This window comes from Rhinoderma darwinii, chromosome 2 (genome assembly GCF_050947455.1).
Source record: "Rhinoderma darwinii isolate aRhiDar2 chromosome 2, aRhiDar2.hap1, whole genome shotgun sequence".
Taxonomy (NCBI): Eukaryota; Metazoa; Chordata; class Amphibia; order Anura; family Rhinodermatidae; genus Rhinoderma; species Rhinoderma darwinii.
In genome coordinates this window covers 23,129,890-23,150,765 of record NC_134688.1, presented here as the reverse complement: position 1 = coordinate 23,150,765, position 20,876 = coordinate 23,129,890, and the positions used below count along the sequence as shown (strand labels likewise).

The window sequence follows — 20,876 nt, the reverse complement described above, 5'->3', positions numbered from 1 at the left end:
TTGACGGCCCCCATGACGACCCCCATGCTACCCAGGGCCGCCATCAGGGGGGGTATTAGGGGTACTGATGTGAGAGGCCCGGCCAAACCTAATTGAAAGGGGCCTCTCACATCAGTACCCCTAATACCCCCCCTGATGGCGGCCCTGGGTAGCATGATATAGTGCTGGACGGAGTACCATTAACAGGCGGTGCCACGGTAGGGGGGCCCAGAAAATTTAGCTGTAGGGGGCCCTGAAATTCCTGATGGCGGCCCTGGGAGCGTAGCTATACGTGGTGCAGAGGTAGCAGTCGCACCCATGCCCTGGTTACTGAAAGGGTCTAAAGGCCCTTCTGCCACATAGGACACCAATATTATAAGTGGCACATGGTAGGTAGGGGACCCGGTTACAGATTTTGCATTGGGGATGAGGTACTTCAAGTTACGTCTCCGCATATGGGTCAGTTTACCTCCAAACCACCAAAGCGGGAGTGGCTTAGGGGGGATGGTAGGCATTCCCAGGATGCTTTGTGGGCGTTTCCGGGAGGATCGAGTCATAACAGTGCCCCGCGAATGAGGATGCAAATGTTGGGAGGTATGGAATCTGTCAGACAGAACTGTTGGGGCTTTGCGTTCATGAGCCCTTATGACGATGCCACATGTCGCGTTTTTTGGAAAAACTTGGCAAAAACTCTACAAAGCTGTTACATGCGGACCCAATTGAAGGCCCAGATTTCACATGCCCGTCATAGACTAAAGCCGGAAGGAGTAAGATGCGTCAAATTTTTCAAGAGGCGCACACCACTTAATAAATGTGTCACTTCTTGGGTTGTCCATGGTCCTCAAAGTAAAATCTATGCCAGCTCTGAGCTGCTGTAGACTTGCGCTATAAATTGCACTATTTTCTGGAAAAAATTATTGTAAATTTGTCGGGCTACAGATGACCTCGTCCACTTTTGCTTAGCCCCACCCCCATTTTTTTTTTTTTAAAGTGGCAAGCGCACAAAAAAAACAAAAAAAAAATGATTTTTTTTCTGCAAGTCAGCTGTGTGCCTAAATTTGTGACTCTTTTTCTGCCAATGTCATTACCTCCGAGAAAAATCAGCAAAGTCTGTTAAGACGACGTCATTTGTGGGTGATCACAGAATGCAGAATCCTTAATCATTTCATTTAATAAAAGTAGAAGAGTCGACCTGACGTACGGAAAGAGGTAAATAGCCCTAAGGGGTCATTTGGGGAAGAGTTCAGAGATAAGCGTTTTAATTAGGGGGGATTTATCAGGATGAAGGCCGGAGAGGGGAATGGGAGATGAAGCAGAACAACCTTTTATTGGCCTGGAACGCTGACATTGAAAATGGCAATAACACTTTTCTACATCATTAAACCACATACAGACAGATCCTCATTGGGTAAGCTGTTTTTTCTGTCCCAGGAACAGGGTAAAACCTCTCTGAAGTGGAATTTTGGGGTCACAAAGTAACTGGACCTACTTTCTAACAAAGATGTAGCAGAGCTGAGCATGTCAGTCAGTGACAAATGGTGTCCTTGGGCAAATCAGAGGAGATGATTCTGAGGGCCCAACCTACAACTATACAGAACATACAGTACCGTAATCTTTGCAGACAAAGGACATATCAACCAGGCTGGATTAAGGTTGTAAACCTTTAAATGACAAACTCAACTCTACTACATCTCTTTTGTACAGATCTAGTTTGATTTACATAAGAAACTACGACTGTAGTACCTTAGATATTTCTAATTAGAACTTTTTTTTTTTAGATATAACTTGAAAAGATTTTCCGACCATTCGAAGCCTTTGTAGTTTATTTTTATCCCTTATAGAGTTAATGTATAAAAAAAAAGATGAAAAAAAAAACTATTAACATGATCTTTTGCCATAATTGCATATTTTGGGAAAGTTGCTTTAAGTTAATGAGGCTTGTATTGCGTGCCCTAGTCTGTAATGGATACTGACGTAGTAGAGCTGAATTTGTCACTAAGCTGTTTCTTTCGTATTATGATATTACTATGATTTAAATGAATGTAGTAAAAGTACCTGCAGTCCCATGGGGAAAAAAAGACAACGACAGACAACACATCATGATATTACAAGGAGTTGTTTGAAAATACAAACTCAGCTCTGCTACATAACACAAATAGCCATTGGACAGCATATAAACATACAATATGACAGTGTCTTTAATAGAACACAAATATTGCCTTATTTAAGATGTAATATTTCCAACGTATTCCTAGTAAGTTGTAAAATCCACTAACCGCTCCGAGGATCTTGTAAGGACTGGCACTTGGAGGTCACAGGTAGAGTGACTCAGTCCTTGTATCTGGTGCTCTACATTGCAGCACAATCGATGATCATTAATCATCGGTGTGTTACCTGATAATGGCAGCAATGTATTTTCTGTACACTTCACATGAGGCACAGCGTTCAGCCGCTGTAGTGACAGAGATAACGGCCATGCGCATAAATAAAACATTTGCAGCATATAAATAATGATGGAGCCACCACAAGCAAAACTAATCATCCATTTTTAAAATGCTTAGGAATAACATTTCAAATAAAAGGCATTTGGTTGCATTCGTAGATATTGCCACGAGTGTGTATGGGACAAAATCACAGCAGCACAGAGGATTTCTGTAGGTAAGGGAGCGGAGGTTGTGGACAGCAGTGACCACACAAGAGATTGCAATAAGAATGTAACAATGCGCTGTTCTTTATTTGACTTTAAGATGTGTTTCTTACCTTTCTTGTCATGTAATGATCCCTTAAGCAGCCAGTTATATTGACTTATATTGAAACACATGGGAAGAGAAGTTAGCTACTTCCCCCCTCACTGTTGTCACCACTTAACTATTTGACTTTAGGATCTGTGTCTTGCCTTTCTTGTCATATAGTCATATCTCAGCCTGACAGCTATATTGACATATTGAGACGCATAAGGGGGAAGTAGCTAACTTCTCCTCCTAACTGTTGTTAATACTTAATTATTTGACTTTAGGATCGGTGTCCTACCTTTCTGATTATGTGGTAATACCTCAGGCTGCCAGTTATATTGACATATTGAAACACATAGGAGGAGAAGTTAGCTACTTCTCCCTTAAATATTGTCACCACTAAACTATTTCACTTTAAGATATGTGTCTTGCCTTTTTTGACATGTAGCCATACCTCAGGCTGCCAGTTATATTGATATATTGAAACAGACAAGGTGTGAAGTTAGCTACTCCTCCCCTCATTGTGGTCATCACTTAACCATACACCCAGTAATCCCTGGTTTTTAATTTGTAAAAAATAAAAACAACAACACTTATAATAGACTAGAATGATGAAGGGTGAAGGCTCTGATCAGTTTGTCAAATCCTTGATGGACTAATAACTATTTAGTCACTGGCACAAATTATTTTTCACACTGTATTCACACATAGATTCAAACGTATCTTTGCACAGTGAGAGGAGAGGGATGTGGAGGGTTATCTCACTGAGACTAACTGCCAGGGGACCTGAAATAAGGTTGAGGAGCAGAACGCTCTGGGTGACTTGGTGACAAAAAAAGCAGCTGCATGGGAGGTAATATGGCTGACAATGATAGCTGAAAGACAGCTTGCTACTTTCTGTCACCAAAACCATCCAGAGAACGAAAAGCTAAATTTACAGGAGAAAAATTTTACACAATTACTGCCCACAAGGATTCTAAAGCTGATTCCAGGGCTGTCATTCAAAATATCTGGACCCCATACAGTCAAATGTTCAAGGGGCTTCAACCCAAATCTCCTATCACCCATCTACTACTCCAATATATTTATTTGGTGGGCATCCGAGGGAGGGCTTCTGGCAGGATAACATGGTCATTAAACGTGTATTCCCATCTAGGACATTAGATGTCCTAAATGTCTGATAGATGTGGGTCCCACCTTTGAGACCCACACCTATCTCTAGGAACGAGCCCGTGGACCCCGTTTTACCTTCTGACTCTGTCACTGAACTCTGGCCACTGAGTTACATGGTGGGCGGGTTTTCTGGAAACAGCTAAGCGCTTTTTGCTATTCTATTTACGGAACTCGGGAGTTTGGGGAATTAGAAGATGGAATAATAAGAACTTTCTGCACCCTTTCTGCCCCATACCATCTATTTAATGAGTCTTAAAGGGGAGGGGGGGGGGGATAGAAGAATATCAAAGTCCTGTTAAAATGACACACATTTTCACATTATTTCTTACTACTAAATGGAACCCATTCACAAATAACTGTGTGGGCCTCATGCAGGGACCCTTGGGAGGAGGGCGACAGCAAACAGGATTTATTAGCCTGGGATCCTGACTGTCTGATCCCTAATTCCAATTGCCATTAGAGTCATAAATCAGAATGGGGGTGATGGGTGTCTTAATTCTGCCTAGGTGGTGACAATCTATGCAGAGGACAATGTCGGACTATCGTCCCTTGGGCGCACTAGAGAAAATAAATCTGAGGGTCCATCCTCCATCTATCCAGAACATCCGTTTTTAATTCCATCATTACCGTTTTACACATAGGACATATAATCAATAAGATCTTATAAGTTTCTTCTGTATCTTCCCATAAGAAATAGACCCTATTGGATTGGGAAAGACACCTCCAAGTGTCCCCTCTACTAGAACTTTCAGGTCCTGTTGTATTTGGAGTCCAACATTTTTTCCTACAAGTGGATCCTCTGGTACTGGTGGACAGGTCTGACCCTGGTAGTGGGGGTAAATTCCCTATGGGGCTCTTCTGATTTGTGCATGACCCTGTCCAGCCAGCTAAACCAACATAAATTCTCCAAAAAACGGTGGCTGCCCTACACCAGCTGAAACCTAGCATATGCCAATCAATGGCGGGTATTTGATATACAAACCTCGTCGGCCCAGTATTTGTAACCCTTAAGTATTTTTGCACATTTAGCTCCTGTTTTTGCCCAGTTCCCTTGTTCTCTGTTTTTTTGTCCATATCTCCTGTTCATTTGCCCTAGAGAATACATACTACCTCGGTCATTATATAATGTAACGGGCTTGTTATTGAGCAGACTACTTTGTCTTTCTAAGCTATTCACTGTGATTGAAGGCGTCAATGCACGACTCGGCACCGGATCTGTCAGCAACTTTTACTATTGACAGTCAATTTTCCACACTTTCTCCAGTCTATACAAACTAAGTGCCTCTCTAAAGCAGAATGATTAACAATACTTCATTAATTTCGAGTGCAATTCTCAAGTCAGCCGCAACGTATTGTCAAATGAATGGAGTTAAGGAAAAAAATCCAATTAAAATCCGCCGGCGGTGGACGCTGCTTCGTAGTAAAACTGGTTGAAAGGAAGTCGAGGAGCGGTATAACAGCAGATTTGATTAAATATCCCACAGATTTGCTTCCCGAGTCATATGCTAACAATGCCACGTCTTCTATCCCCCGCACAGCGCTTGTAAGTCATCCAGGTAGGCAAAAGACACAATATCATTTTCCTTAGCAATCACCATTAAAACAAACCAAGTGGATCTCATTATACTTACAATTATTATTGGTTTTAGTCAACCTTTCTTATAATGTAAAAATGATGGAATGGATCATTACAATGTGACATAACTATTACCGTGGAGCTAAGTGCTGTGCATTTCGGTAACTTGCTAGAATAATTGTATTGATTTTTTGCTTTATTTTAAAAGCAGTTTATAGACCGCTGAGAGTCCCGACGGTAGTTAACAAACTTTTTGGAAAATATGCACAGACATGAGCTCGGGGAGTTAGAGGAACGTCTGTGTGTTTTAAGGCTATAAAACTTTAATGATAATGTTTAAGTTACTTTATTTTGTAGGTGTTTAAACCTCACTTCACTGATTCAGCTTCTAAAAACCTATTTGGAACGGGTAATTTATGGGTATGCTACATGGGCAACTGTTGGTAGAATGATCATACTATCGAAAAACTGTTTTTGGAATTTAATTATAGTCTATATGTATTCTTGAAAGTGTTGGGCCACTAGCCTGGAGTCAGGAGGTACTGGCAGAAGATAGTGAACCCTCATGGTTCGATTGGCACTAGTTACACTGAGATGCATAGTCCAAGGGATTCCCTGGCCTTTACCTGGATGCCACTTTGAATTCCAAGGTCAAAGTCATCAGAGTCCTCAATTGGAGATAACTCCAGAATAGGATCGGTAGATAGCTGGGTCGAGCAGTACGAGAGGGCACAGCCCAGAGATTAAGCCATGTTTAAAGCCGGGAGAGCTAAAAAAAAACATAGCACAAGCCATAGGAAGAAATGAGACGAAAACCAGAAGAAGTTGGGAGCGGCAGGTCCAAATTTTAGCCGGAGGCGTCAGAGGTTAAGCATTGGATTGTTATGACAATGCCGGGCAGCCAAGGTCAGGAGGCTGGGGGAACAGGAGGCCACATTTGGGTATAGTAGAGGGAGTGTTGAGTTGTCACTGAAGTTTACCGAACAGGGAGCAAGCAGATCCTTGGACCAAGGAGAGGTGAAGAACATGCCACAATATTCCAGGATGATGATGGTAGCATGATAGAAGTCCTGAAACCTCAGCACTTCAGAAGCCTTAGGGAAACCACAAGGAAAGACAGTGAATGGGACACAGCGCTTAACTAGCCCTTCATTCTCAGGACCGTGGGGTCCGAACAGTCAGACCCTTACTAATGAGAAAGTGAAGGCATATCTTGGGAAAACCACTTTAAGACCTGAGTTTTTCTACAAAACTAATAAAAGGAGTTGGGTGGTCAAGTATTTGAATGTTGGGTTACCAGATGGCATCTTCGGTATTTTTACACCGTCTGAAATGCCAAATATACATAGAACCGGTCAGAGTTTTAACCGGTTTAGGATCAGGCACTATTTAGCCATTTTGGCACGCGTTAGTTAAACGGCTATAATGTTATTATTTGTTGGGCTAATGATGTGAATTTTTGCAAATTTTTTTTTTATGATCAATTCAGATTTCTTTTATTAGCAATTTTATACGCATCATTTTTGCACTTTTTATTTTAGCATTTTAGACAAAGGGTATGTTCACACGCTTAATAAAAAAAACGTCTGAAAATACAGAGCTGTTTTCAAGGGAAAACAGCTCCTGATATTCAGCCGTTTTTTAAGCAAATTCGCATTTTTCCCAAAAAACGTCCGAAAATAAGCCGTGTGAACATACCCTAAAAGAAATAGTGCAAATATAGTGAAAATAGACTTTTTATTTGTGCTCGTCATCATTATTTTGATGTATTACATGTATATTTAAGGTAATTGGGCCAGGGCTAGCATTACGACAATAATTGGCGTTATTTTTGGGAGGTATTTTATGTGTCATTTATATTTATTTAATATTTTTATTTATTTTATTTTTGTTTTTTTTTGCATTTTATTTTTATTTTTAGATCCTGTCCCTCAAAGGTCAGAAAAGACCAATCGGGGACTTTATTATTTAATTTTATTTTTCTTTACCCTATACTTTTCCTCTGTAACTGAGGCTAAACAGCAGGGGAAATCAGTCCTAATATAGGGACTGTTGCCACTGATAGTGATGTGTTGGGTTTATTTAGACCCAGCAGCAGCCTCCTACTACCGGCATCCCGGCGATCATGTGATCAGTCACATGACTACCAGGACCAATGGAGGCAGTGGTGCTGCCGCTGCCTATATTCCATACACAGTGCTTATTGAGCGCTGAGTACGTGAGTACCAAGTAAACAGAAGCGGGCAGCACATTTAAACCCACGCCGTATATATACAGTCCTTAACCGGAACATGAGCATCCTTTAATTTTTACCAATATGTTTTTCGTCAGTTCTTTGTGTTTTCGATGGTTGCCAATAGGCCTGGTCAAAATATCTGCCGCCACTTTAGATAATAGATGCTCTTGAAAATAACAGGAAGGTCATCACTATGCAGGAAAAGAGAAGAGGATTTATTGGCGGTAGAGTAAATGAATCCGGGTGTTCTCATGTGAAACATCCAGGAACATCTCTTATCTAATCACATGCATCCACTGTATAGAACTGACCTATGTCAATGACTTCCATCTGCTCCTCAGAGAGCTGCTTTCCGAAAACACTTCAAGAATCCCTCCAATTAGCATTCACTTCATCACCGAGCCGGGGTGATGGAAATGAGTCTTCCTTAATTAATTGATTTGTTACACATTAATTGAATCAATTCCAAAAAAAATTACGTAAGAGTTGATCTGAGTTGGGTAAGATGCTGATTACAGACCCACTTTTGATCTCCGTTTTATTCCTGGTATTTAAACTACAATTTTCAGAACGCACTAATGGGATTAAGGATAAGGACATTTATACCTACTGCTTTAATAAATAAAAAAAAATATTTTTTTTTTAAAAAAAAGAGCCTTTTTACTTTGCTTTTTGTGCTGCATGCTATACATGAACTGCAGAGATAGAGATAAAGCGCACCCTCCTGGGACCCCAAATCCAGGACAGATCATGCTGTGCAGCTCCTAAATCGAGATCACTGAGATGTTCCCTTTCTCTATAAAATGTGCTTAGATTGCAAAATGACAGAGATAATGCATTAAACACCTTCTCCAGTCTGTGCTGCACGCTATACATCAACATCCGCTATACGGCTTGTAGTTCAGGTTATTTTATCAATATAATTAAAGGAATTGTCTAGTTTAGAAAAATAATTTCCATACACCGTTTTAGGGAATTCTGGGATAAGAGAGGGGTTCTCAGTTCAGAATCCTCATCTCTTAGGGTATGTTCACACGGCCTATTTTATGCCGTTTTTCGGGCCGTATACACCCTGAAAAATGGCTAACAATACGGAGGCTGAACGCCTGAAAAAACATCTGCCCAATGATTTCAATGGGAAAAATGGCGTTCCATTCCGACTGGGCGTTTTTTTGTGCGGCTGTTTGTAAAAACAGCCCGTAAAAAAACGACTCATATAAAAAAGTGCATGTCACTTCTTGAGCCGTTTTTGGAGCTGTTTTTTACTGTCTCAATAGAAAAACAGCTCCAAAAACGGCCGTAAAAAAACGCCTGATGCATAAGAAACTGCTGAAAATCAGATGCTGTTTTCCCTTGAAAACAGCTCCGTATTTTATAGCCGTTTTTTGTTAAGCGTGTGAACATAGCCTTAGAGTGGAGAGCGTTACAAAGAGCATCTCTCGATCTGGAGGACCTGTCCTGTCCTGCATTACACAGACAACCCATTGGTTTAAAAGGACTCTGTGTAATGCTTAATTTCACCTGTGGTGGCGCTACAGGGAAAACATACTGCCAGATTTCCCCTCAGATTACACGTGATCGCTGGAAGTCCTAGCAGGGGGACAATTTGTTATCATTTTATTGTCAAGAGACCCTTCTAGAAAGTAGGAATTATCCAAAGTGGAAAACCCCTTTAAAGGGGTTCTTTCCGGAATCGACAATTATCACCTAAATAGGTAATCATTGTATGATCACTGGGGGCCCCAACACTGAATCCCCTTTGATCGCGAGAATGGGGATCTAGAACACCATGTTCTTCCTCATTGCTTGACCGCAGTGAGAAGGAAATTGAATGGAGTGGTGGTCGAGTATGCGCGATGCCGCCCCATTCAAAGTCTATGGGAAGTACAGTGGTCAGCTGTTTCCATCAGTGTCCTAGACATTCAGTGGAGCGGTGTGCACCTGCTCAACCACCGCTAAATTCAAGCTCCTCCTCACTGTGGGGTGTGCAGTGAGTAGGATCTGGGGGATTCCGGGCCCCTGTTCTTGCGATTGGTGGGGGTCCCAGTGGTAAAACATTTATCACCTATCCTGACGCTATAAATTTTTTTGTGCAGGTTATTACGGTCGCGACAATACAGAATATGTGTATATTTTATGTATTGAGACTTTTATTTTAATGTTTATTGTAAAACGTGTGTGTATTTTTTTATTTATTTTTTTAAATGTAACATTACTTTATTTTTTATTTTTTATTTATTTTTTTAAACTTGAATGTACTGGCATATATCTATATACTGATTGTACACAGGCAGTTGTTAGGGCAGACCTCAGTATGCCCTAACAACAGGAAATATGGTCAGACAGCCCTGGGGTCCTGCCCATACATGGTATGTCCCTCGATCGCGTCACAGGGATTCCCTGTGACGAGAACCAAAGGGCATCCCCCATTCTTAGTTTCCTCTTTGATCACAGCCTTCAAGGGAATAGCGGCGGAGGTTAGAGGTTTCTCTGATCTACGCCGTTAGAGCGGGCTGATATTACTGATAGTACTGATATTCTGTGCACTTCGTGAGCTGACAACAAAAATGTAAAATACAAAACAGCCGGTTTTATACAACGAGAGGAAGAGAATTATAGTTATTATTAATTAAGTTCATTAGCAGAAAGAATTAGAGGCTTCTTGACAATTATGTCGTGGGAAGGACAAACTTTATGAGGCATAGATTCATTATCCATCATTATTCAGGCAACACTGGGCCAGAATATAAAGTAGTCGTGTACTATGAGAAGTAAAAATTATGGCACATTATTAATTGTTTCAAGTGACATTATCACAAGAGACTTAGGTTCCAAAAATGTAAAGGGCGTGACCATACCTCCCAACTTTCAAGTTTCACTAATGCGGCGCGCACAGAGCGTTGCACCAATTTTTTTCTTTTAAGCCACGCCTCTAATTCCACCCAATCCCCGCCCATACACACCCGATTCAGCTCACACAGTATCATGCTCCCATAGTGCCTCCCACACAGTATAATACCAAATAGCTGCCCCTACACAGTATAATGCCCTCTAGCTGCCACCATACAGTATAATGCCCCATAGATGCCCCATACAGTATAAAGCCAACAAAGATGCCCCCATACAGTATAATGTCCACACATTCTCCCATGCAGTATAATGCCCATACAGATGCCCCCATACAGCACAATGCCCCCATAGCTTCCCCCATACAGCATAATGCCCCCATAGCTGCCCCCATACAGTATCATGCCCCCTTAGCTGCCCCTAGTTCCAGTGCCCTTGTAGATAGTTACACAGTGCCCATGTAGGTAGTGCCACAGTATATTGTCCTCTTGCTGCCACGATACAGTATAATACCCACATACAATATAAGGCCAAGACAAATGCCCCCATACAGTATAATGCCCACATAGATTCTCCCATGCTGTATAATGCCCACACAGATGCCCCCATGCAGTATAATGCACCATAGCTGCCCCTTGCAGCATAATACCCCCATTGCTGCCCCATATAGTAAAATGCCCACACAGATGCCCCCATACAGTATAATGCCCCATAACTACCCCATACAGTATAAATCCCCATAGCTGCCTCCATACAGCTCAAAGCCCCCCTGCAGCATAATGCCCCCATAGCTGTCCCATACAGTATAATGCCCCCCCTAGCTGCCATTATACAGTATAATACCCCCAAAGTTGCCCCTATGCCAGTGCCCATATATAAAGTGCTAGTGCCCTCTCGATAGTGCCACAGTGCCCATGTAGATAGTGCCCCTATATAGTGCCACAGTTTCCATGTTACTAGTGCCACCCCCTGTAGATAGCACTACACCCACCCTGTAGATAGTGCTATTGGTACTTTCTCTAGGAGCAGAATCCCCAGCCAGAGCATAGGCTGGGGATGCCGCTCCTAGAGGGAAGCCCTGATGTCACTGTCCATATATGGACAGTAACATCAGTGGCTACTCCTTGAGCGAATCCCCGTTGCCGACTCTGGCTCGGGGATTCTGCTCCAGGAGGAGCCACTAATTCTGAAGCAGGGAACATCAGCTCCCTGCTTCAGAATTAGTTCATAACGGAGGAGCAGAGGGAGCTCCTCCGCTCGCCCAAGACTACCTGGACACAGCGCTACTTTAACCGCTGTGCTCGGTGAAGCCCTTGACGGTACATATATGGACAGTGATGTCAGTGGCTAATCCTTGAGCGGAATCCCCGTTGCCGACTCTGGCCGGGGATTCCGCTCATAAATGGACAATACCGTCAAGGGCTTCCCCGAGCACAGCGCTTAAAGTAGCGCTGTGTCCAGGGAGTCTTCGGCGAGCAAAGGAGCTCCCTCTGCTCCTCAGCTATTAACTAATTCTGATACAGGGAGCTGATGGTTCCCTGCTTCAGAATTAGTTTGACAGCGGGACATACCCCCGGCCACCCGGGACAGCGGGGCACCGCCCGAAATCCTGCTGTCCTGCTGAATCCGGGACGGTTGGGAGTTATGGGCGTGACCACAGATTTTCTATATGGTACTGCTTTTGCAATCTCACTGGAGAATATAGGCAGTGGCCCCTTCTTGCTCAATGTCTGTAGACAGTATGTTCTGCTGGTTTGCCTTGTGTTTATTATGTGATAGATTAATGTTAAAAAAAACAACCTACATCTCCTAAAATGTTCTGCACCAGAGTGCAATGCTTTATAGGAGCTTGGTTAGGCTTTCAGGGGGAGTGTCTGTCAGCAGAGTGCTGACTGATTCTAAGCGCCACCCACAAAAATTCTAAATGGATAAAACTGTTGTTACTTTTGTTACTCAAGATAAGTACAAGTAAAACAAGAGATATTTCTAAAGTCACACAACAGTGTATATACTGTATATTTAAACTGAAAATTGGAGCTACCTTTAATTATACGTCACGATTGGTGTCATTACTGATTTGGTGTGCATGGAAAGCATCCGCCACTAAGCACTGCAAGTAACAAACATTTAATGGGGTTCCAAGGAACAGCGCCCCTCTCGTGCATTAGATGTGCCTGGTATTGCAGCTCAGCCCCTTTCAAGTGAATAGAGTTAGAGACTCCACGAGGACTCGCACCTGCAAATAGTAACTGTATTATGCTCACTTCTTCTAAAGAAATAGTGGCCTTGAAAGTGGAGTCCTGTAAATATATTTGTATAAAGTTTTAATAAAAGGTGGTCAACAGATAATGTTATTACAGCTACAAAAATTGAATTAATCCAAACCTTATATAACCAGATTATTCCAACCCGTGTACTGTAGACATGATGTATGTGGTGGGATCGCACAAAGAGAGTCATCAGCAAATTGCATGGTGGCCTTCCCTTGCGTCAATATATTAGCATTTCTTATCGAAGTCTCAGTTCCGCTTCTTAGAAAGGGGGTGTGGCTCCATAATTAGTGGGTGTGGCCTCCAGGCGGATTGATTTAGAGATACGTACAATTTTTGCATTTGGACCATCATTCTTGTCCTGCTTGTCGCATCATATAACACGAACAAAAATGAATTTGAATTTGGGCTTCTGTTCATGGTTTCAGCCTTTAATTAAAATCTGTCATTTTTACTTATTGCTTTATATGATCATTGGAAAGGAAAGTTAACAATTTAAAAATGTACAATTTTCAAGCCCAAAACGACATTTCTGTTCAAGTTAACATGCTATTTGCCAATTTCTACAGAGCTTCCAAATGCTGGTAATACCATGTGCGTAAATCTCTATTACAGAATATTTAGAGAAGCTCCAATAAATCTGACAACATGCACTCATATTTTATGAATAAAGTTCTGAAGGTTTCAACAAATTTATATGTACTTTTTGGTTTTGTTTTATTATTGGTGTAGGACAATGTGAAGATCACTCTTCCTCTCCATCCAACTTTCTAAACGCATCCACAATTTCAAGTTGGACATTGCTCTACGGACATTACCTAACTCCTACGATCACGGGCATAACCAGGGCACCTGACATAACAGCACAGAAGCTAAGGGGTCCCAGCTCCACCCATATGAGGCGCAGCTAGTGAACCCTGTGAATGATAGATGGGGGAGAAAAATTTAAGTCAGGACAGAAGGTAAAGGGGACTGGGTAGAAACCAATAATCTCAAAGATGTCCATACACATTAGATAGCTGTAGGCCAAACACTTGCTCGGCCAACAACTATTGCTCCCGACTCCACCATTAAGATGCCCGTTCGGCTCAGCTCTGGCAGCAAATGATCTCTTGTGAAAGTAAAGGTTGGATTTCAATATGCCCGATCCTTCTTTACCGCGACACCTGTCATCAGGGGAAAGTCGGGAGACCCTCATGCACATATTGTTGGCCCATCCCACCAAATCGGTGGATTCGGCCAACTTTGATGTAGTGTGTATGGGCACATTAATTCTTTCAATTTATAAACTCCCCGATGAAGGCTGTTAAGGTGGAGTGGGGCTCCATCCTAAGTTTTGCTATGGTGCCATGGTTATTTGTTACGCCACTGCCTGTGATAATCAAAGACTAATGTAGATGAGTGACTTACCTGTAATATGGTAGCTCACTTGACGGTTTATATCGGACGTGTCTTCATCCCAAGTACTGAGTATTCCAACCACCTCTCCTGGGGCATCACTTTCTTTCACAAATCCTTTATAGATTTCTTGTTCGAAGATGGGTCCATTGTCATTGATGTCTGTGACAGTCACGGAGACAATGGCAGAAGTAGAGAGAGACAATGTTTCTCCAAGGTCGGCTGCTACAACAGTAAATGTATAGGTGGGATTCCTCTCGTGGTCCAATTCTTTGAGTGTAGTTATCCAACCAGTATTTGAATCAATGGTGAATGTTTCTAAGATTTTGTCTTCTTCCCGTTCTGAAATAAGACTGTAAGTGACTTGTCCATTCGCGCCCCAGTCTGCATCGACGGCTTTTACCTGGATGACACTGGTTCCTATAGACATCCCCTCCATAATTACAGCATCATAATTGGTGGAGTCAAAAAATGGCTTATTGTCATTCAAATCTAAGATCTTGATCTCTACCTCAACAGTAATTAAGACATCAACTTTATCCAGAGGTACAGAGGCAGCCACTTTGAAATGAAACGCGGGTATAGACTCATGGTCAACTTTTTTGTCCAATTTTAGCATTCCAGTGTCCTTATCGATGATAAAAATGTTATGCTTGTTATTTTCAGGATATTCACCATTGACGGTGCTGAAAAGAGCATCTTGTACAGGTTTAATATGGAATGAGTCTATTATAGTACCAATCAAAGTGTCTTCTGGGACTGCAAATGTATATTGAGGTTGGGCAAAAATAGGCAGGACAGTTTCGGAGGGTACGACATGTATGTATACAGGAATAAGAGAGTGCTTCATAGGAATGCCCCCATCTACTGCTTTAACAAAAAATGAAAGAACTGTATTTTTTAGCTGGTTAAAGTTGCCTTTTGTAACCATCCAACCATTGTCAGGGTCAATTTCCAATAGGTCTGCTACTGAAACAGAAGCCTCACTGTAGAGTGAGTAGGTGATTCGAGAGTTGGCACCATCATCTTCGTCAAAGGCTTGTACCTGAGTTACGAGGTGACCTTTCTCAACATCCGCTTTGACACTTGCCCGATATTCTGTGGCTTTAAATTGTGGTGCATTGTCATTTTCATCCACCACTAATACTTGGACAGTACAAAAAGCTGCTCGACCACCACCATCCAGAGCTCTTAGAAATATATTAATGTCCTGCTCCAATGGATTCTCTCGATCAAGCTTTTCTGTAGTAACAATCTGTCCCAACGTGTCAATGAAGAATCTATTTTTGGCCAAGTCATTTATTATTGTGTAGGTGACATGTCCATATAAGCCTGCATCCCCGTCAGTTGCCTTGACATAAATAACCTTAGTACCAATAGGGGCATTTTCTCTAACTTCAGTCACATATATACTCTGTGCAAAAACAGGGCTAAAAAGATTTGCTCCAAGAATCTTCACGTGGACCTGCGCGGTACTGGTGAACAGGCCGTCAGATACGGAGATATTTAGACTATGCATCGGCTCCATTTGTTGCTTACGATGGTTAGAAAGGGTTATAACACCACTCTTACTATCCATAAAAAAGTTCATACGGTCATTTCCGGACAAAATGCTGTACTCCAATCTATCAACATCTGTGCTGTCTGCATCCGAAGCTTGAACACAGGTGACAAAATGTCCTCTAGGTGCCAGCTCACTCACATATGACTCATAAATCAACTGATTGAAAACTGGAGGATTGTCATTTAAATCTGTTATGTAGATTGTAACTAGGACCTCACTACTTAGGGATGGAAATCCATTATCTGTTGCCCTAATTCTCAGAACACTTTGCTGAGAAACCTCATGGTCCAACAGACGGGCTGTGAGTATTAAACCACTGGTGCTGTCAATGTGAAATGAGTCAGTGTTGTTAAAAATGTCTTGAACGATTTGATACCTTATGACTTTGTTATTATCGGAGTCGGCATCTGTGGCAACCACTTGTAGAACTGGCGTCCCAATAAGAGAACTTTCAGATAGGGTGGCATTGTATGAATAAAACTGAAAAATAGGAGAGTTGTCATTGACGTCATTGATACCGATATCTACAATGACTTCGGCACGTGCACCGGTAAGTGAATCGCTTGCACGTACTGTCAACTTAAAGGAAGAGCTTGTTTCGAAATCCAATGGGCTTACCACACTCAAAACTCCAGTGTCAAAATCAATGTTAAATTGGTTATATGGATCTCCATCAACAATGGTGTAGATAATCCCTTGACCTTCGGGACTTGTAGCGTTAATACTCAGAATTGGTGTGTGAATCTCAACATCTTCATTTACGGAAGCTGTGTAGAAGGCTTTGTCGAATACTGGCATGGCTTTGTTGACAATGGTGACTGGAAGCTCAACTAAAGCTGACAATAAAGGATCACCACGATCTCTGGCAATAATAATTAACATGTACTCTATGTTAGAGAGATCCGAGTCAAAGGTATTTTTTAAGGTAACACTCCCATTCTGTTTGTCGATTTCAAAATGGCTGTAATCATCCTCCAAAAAAAATGATAGCTCACCATTTTTACCCTTGTCTTTATCTATGGCGGTCACTTTGTAAATCAAAGTCCCTGGTTCAGCGTCAACCTGGACAGCGGCATAGTATGGAAGACCTACAAAAACTGGAGCATTGTCATTGATATCTTCAATGTTAACCTTAACGACCACTCGAGCCACGCGGAGGTTGTCTAACTCCCTACTTGCTTCTACTACTAATTCATAGATTTCTTCTTCTTCTCTGTCGAAAGAAATCCCTGTGGTCTGAATAACTCCCGAGGTAGACTTAATTTTGAACTTATTTCCTGGGTTTAAGATAATATATTTTAGCGGCTCGTTCAAGCGGTGGCCCACAGCATTGACAACTGCTATTTTTGTTATATTAGTGGTGTTTTCCGCTATGGATGCCGAATAGAAATCTTGTGTGAAGTAGAGACCACTGTCCATAGCTTCCTTTACAAGTATTGTCACAATGGCAGTGCTATAAAACTTTCCATCTGATACTTTGACCATAAGCATATAATGATCTTTCGATAAACTGCTGTTTTTTACTGTAATGACCCCACTACTAGAGTCAATTATGAAATGGTTAAGGTTTCCTTCCGTTAATGAATAACTCAACTCTGGTGGTATTGCTAAATCTGGATCTCGAGCACTAACTTGCAGAACTTCTACACCAACATAGGTTGGTAGGAGTAATGTTGTTTCAAAAACAGCTTCTGTAAATACCGGAGGGTTATCATTGACATCACTTACTTCGATTGAAACTTCAACTGGATTTTCAGCTGTAAGTTGTGGACTTCCACTATCCCTTACATGCACATGGAAATGGAAGTACGCTATGGTTTCATGGTCCAAGTAAGCTATTGTTCGGATGGCACCTGTGCTAGAATCCACTGTGAAATACTTTTTGGCTGTTGACTCAACAATCTGGTAGACAAGTAACGCATTCTGGTTGCTATCTGCATCAGTTGCTCTTATGACTAATGGGTTTTTATCTGAGCTCCTAACAATGCTGTTTATGGGGGCTGCTTCACTGATAGTACCTACATACTGAGAACTGAGGAAGACCGGTGGGTTGTCATTTTGGTCAAGAATTTGGATGTTGACTGTGGCGTTAGAAGCCATGCCCGCCATATTTGTTGCCTGAACAATGAGTTGGTAGGAAGATATTCGTTCATAATCCAGTGGCTTCTGAGTGGTGACGACTCCGGAGTATGGGTTGATGGTGAAAGATCCTTCTATATTCCCAACTTTGATTTCGAAAACCAATGTGGATTGACTTATTGCAGACACCAATACAACCGGTGTGCCCACCTCAACGTTCTCATGAACTTCAGCCTGATATTCTGCCTGGGCGAATTTGGGATTTGAATTATCGGACATGGATAAGGAAATTCTTACAATGGCCGCAGCAGAGAGCGGTGGGCTTCCTCGATCAGTGACCTTGACAGACAGTACGAACTGACCCATTGTAGACAAGTCTGGCTCCTTTGACACAGTGATGATGCCCAGAACTGGTTCAATTTTAAACATGTTCCCAGTGTTGCCTAAAAATAAAAAATACAAAAAAGTAAGTCAAGTAGCAAAAATAGTAAAAACAATCACATTGCAGATTTTTCAGCAGTTACACACGTCATTTGTACATGTTCAGGATGGCCTCACAACACAAGGTTACTCTGTAGAGAGATGAATTGCAGGCTACTGTATGTCACCGGTATTAGATGATGTGCCTAGTGAAGTGTGAAGGATCAGGTCACTACTGACAATTTATTCGGAGACAGACCAAGTGCTTTATGATTTGCAATTACTGAATACGGATATGTGTGTGTTTCGTCTCAACTCAACGAAAATCCTTTCACTTGGTTTTCTCAGGTCATGTTTTAATATATATCACAAAAAATAAATTAAAAATAAAATGTGATTAAAAATTACTCCATCCGAATATTCACCTTTAACCATAAGTGAAAATGAAACTGTTTTTGCCCAGACTTTGCCCACGCTAAAGTTATAATAAGCTGCGCTCCAGTGCTACAGATACGCCCAGTATTCGTTCTTGCGGCGTCCAGCACATGACACCAATGGCATTGTCACGAGCTGCCCAGGAAGTATTTCTTACAAAGATGCCAGGGTGGCTTAGGATGCCTTTTACTAGTCATTCACCAGAGTCCACAGGAGTGTTTCATAACCAGGGTTCCTGGTTAGAGGTCACACAAAAAACAGCAACAGCAAGAGATGCTACATTTACAGAAGGGATGGGGTCGTTGTAGGGATTGACAATCTTGTCAGAGGTTCCTCCATGCAAAAAAGATTTGGAATTACTGGTGTACAGTATGAGGGAACCAATGATATCTCCATTACACAGGAACCAAGGTACTAAATGTTTGGACGTTGGAGCCATCTGTGTAATTTTATTCTATTTTTTTTTCTTTTAGAAACCACTGCCATAAACCAAAACCAATAATCCATTTTACAATTGCCAATCACTTTCTATTAAACAGGTCCTCCGATTATTAGCTGATCAAAAGAAGTCCCGATCCTGATACCCACGGCGATCAGCTGTAATCTGTAAGGGAACTAAACAGCAAGTGTTTGATTTCCCTGCAGCACCCCCACCGCAAAAATAAAGCATTACAAGTTGTCTATTGAAATCATTAGGCAACCCATGTAATGTAAGAACATTCTTAGCTCTTCAGCGTGAGGGACACTGGGTCCTCCAGAGTGACTGACATTAAACCAGACAACCAATTTAAGAATTTTAACAAAAATAATGGTGGTCTCTAAGACAAATTTGTTAACAGATATAGAATGATTGTAAAGTATCTTATAGGAACACTCTGGAGAAAACTGATACATTGTGGTATTCCATGTACACGACCTAAGGGGGCGGAGCATGACACAAGGACTGAAAGAACACCAAAGACAGAATTCCTGTGTCATGCTCCGCCCCCTCAGGCCCTGTACTAGACATAACTCAGTGTATCCGTTTTGCCTGGAGTGGTCCTTTAAAGGGCTTCTTCCAAAACCGATTTACTATATGGACGGAAAAAAAAATGAACGTTTTGAAAGGGCCGATATGAAATGTGAGAAAGTACATCTTCCCTTAGAGCGTAACAAATTCATGAAACAGCTGCCAAACATAGACCATGTAGAGAAATAAATTAGCAGAATTTAGAATAACATGGGGCATAAATATAGAGCTCCAAGACTTGACAGTAGTACACAGGGCTATCAAATCACTACACAAGCTTCTTGCTCACATTCTGCTATTTTTTTTCTAATATTTTTTACTATGTATTATATTAAAGCTTCAAAATAACTCAGGGAAATCTATAACTTGACAGCAATGCACAGATGTAGCCATCTTTATCTTGATTCTAATAACTTGCTGCAGCGTGATATGACGCAACAAAAGCCATTGAAAAGTCATTGGAAAAAGTCAAGTTAGAGTTTCTTGACACCTTGTATTTAAAGGGGTTTTCCACCTTCTGAAAATTGATGACCTATCCACCGGAAAGGTCATCAGTATATGATCGGTGCATGTCCGACACCTGGACCCCACACCAATCCAGCACTCCGGCTGCCTCCGGGCGCCGGACGATGTTGCCAGAAGCAGATGGCTCCGGTCAAAGAATAGCGGCCAAGCTGCAGTATTGCAGCTCTGCTCCTATTCAAGTGAATAGGAGCAGAGCGGCAGTTCCGCCGAACATCCGCTATGAAGTGGTCGGAGCCATCTGCTTCCGGTTTCAACTACTGCATCCCGTTCCAAACATCCGGTGCATAGAGGCAGCCGGATCGGTGCGCGGTCCAGATGTCGGACACGCACCGATCATATACTGATGACCTCTCCGGTGGAGAGGTCATCAGTTTTCAGAAAGTGGACAACCCCTTTAATGCGTTAAAAGTCAAGATAAAGATGGCTACATCTGTATGATGGAATCTGTGGCGTATACTACAATTTTACAAACACTGGGCGGACCGTACTGTGCAGAAGGGCGACATGGTTATAGGCTTATTCTTACAACAGTTGCCTCCCAGTTCACCATAGAAAGAAGTCTGCCTACATTTGCCTTGGAAGCTTTATCTTCTGACTCCAGTGCCAATTGTTACTCCGGCCCATTTGGCACCA

General features: G+C 41.9%; 1 protein-coding gene across 6 annotated transcripts in view; it reads right to left on the bottom strand.

Annotated features, from left to right (window-relative positions):
* FAT3 (FAT atypical cadherin 3) overlaps nt 1-20,876 on the bottom strand; it is a 542,685-nt gene that overhangs the window by 72,260 nt on the left and 449,549 nt on the right. For all 6 annotated transcript variants that reach the window (XM_075851466.1, XM_075851461.1, XM_075851464.1 and 3 more), the window contains one exon: nt 14,224-18,297. In XM_075851466.1, coding sequence (XP_075707581.1) covers nt 14,224-18,297 — 4,074 coding nt within the window. The remainder of the gene's footprint in view (nt 1-14,223; nt 18,298-20,876) is intronic.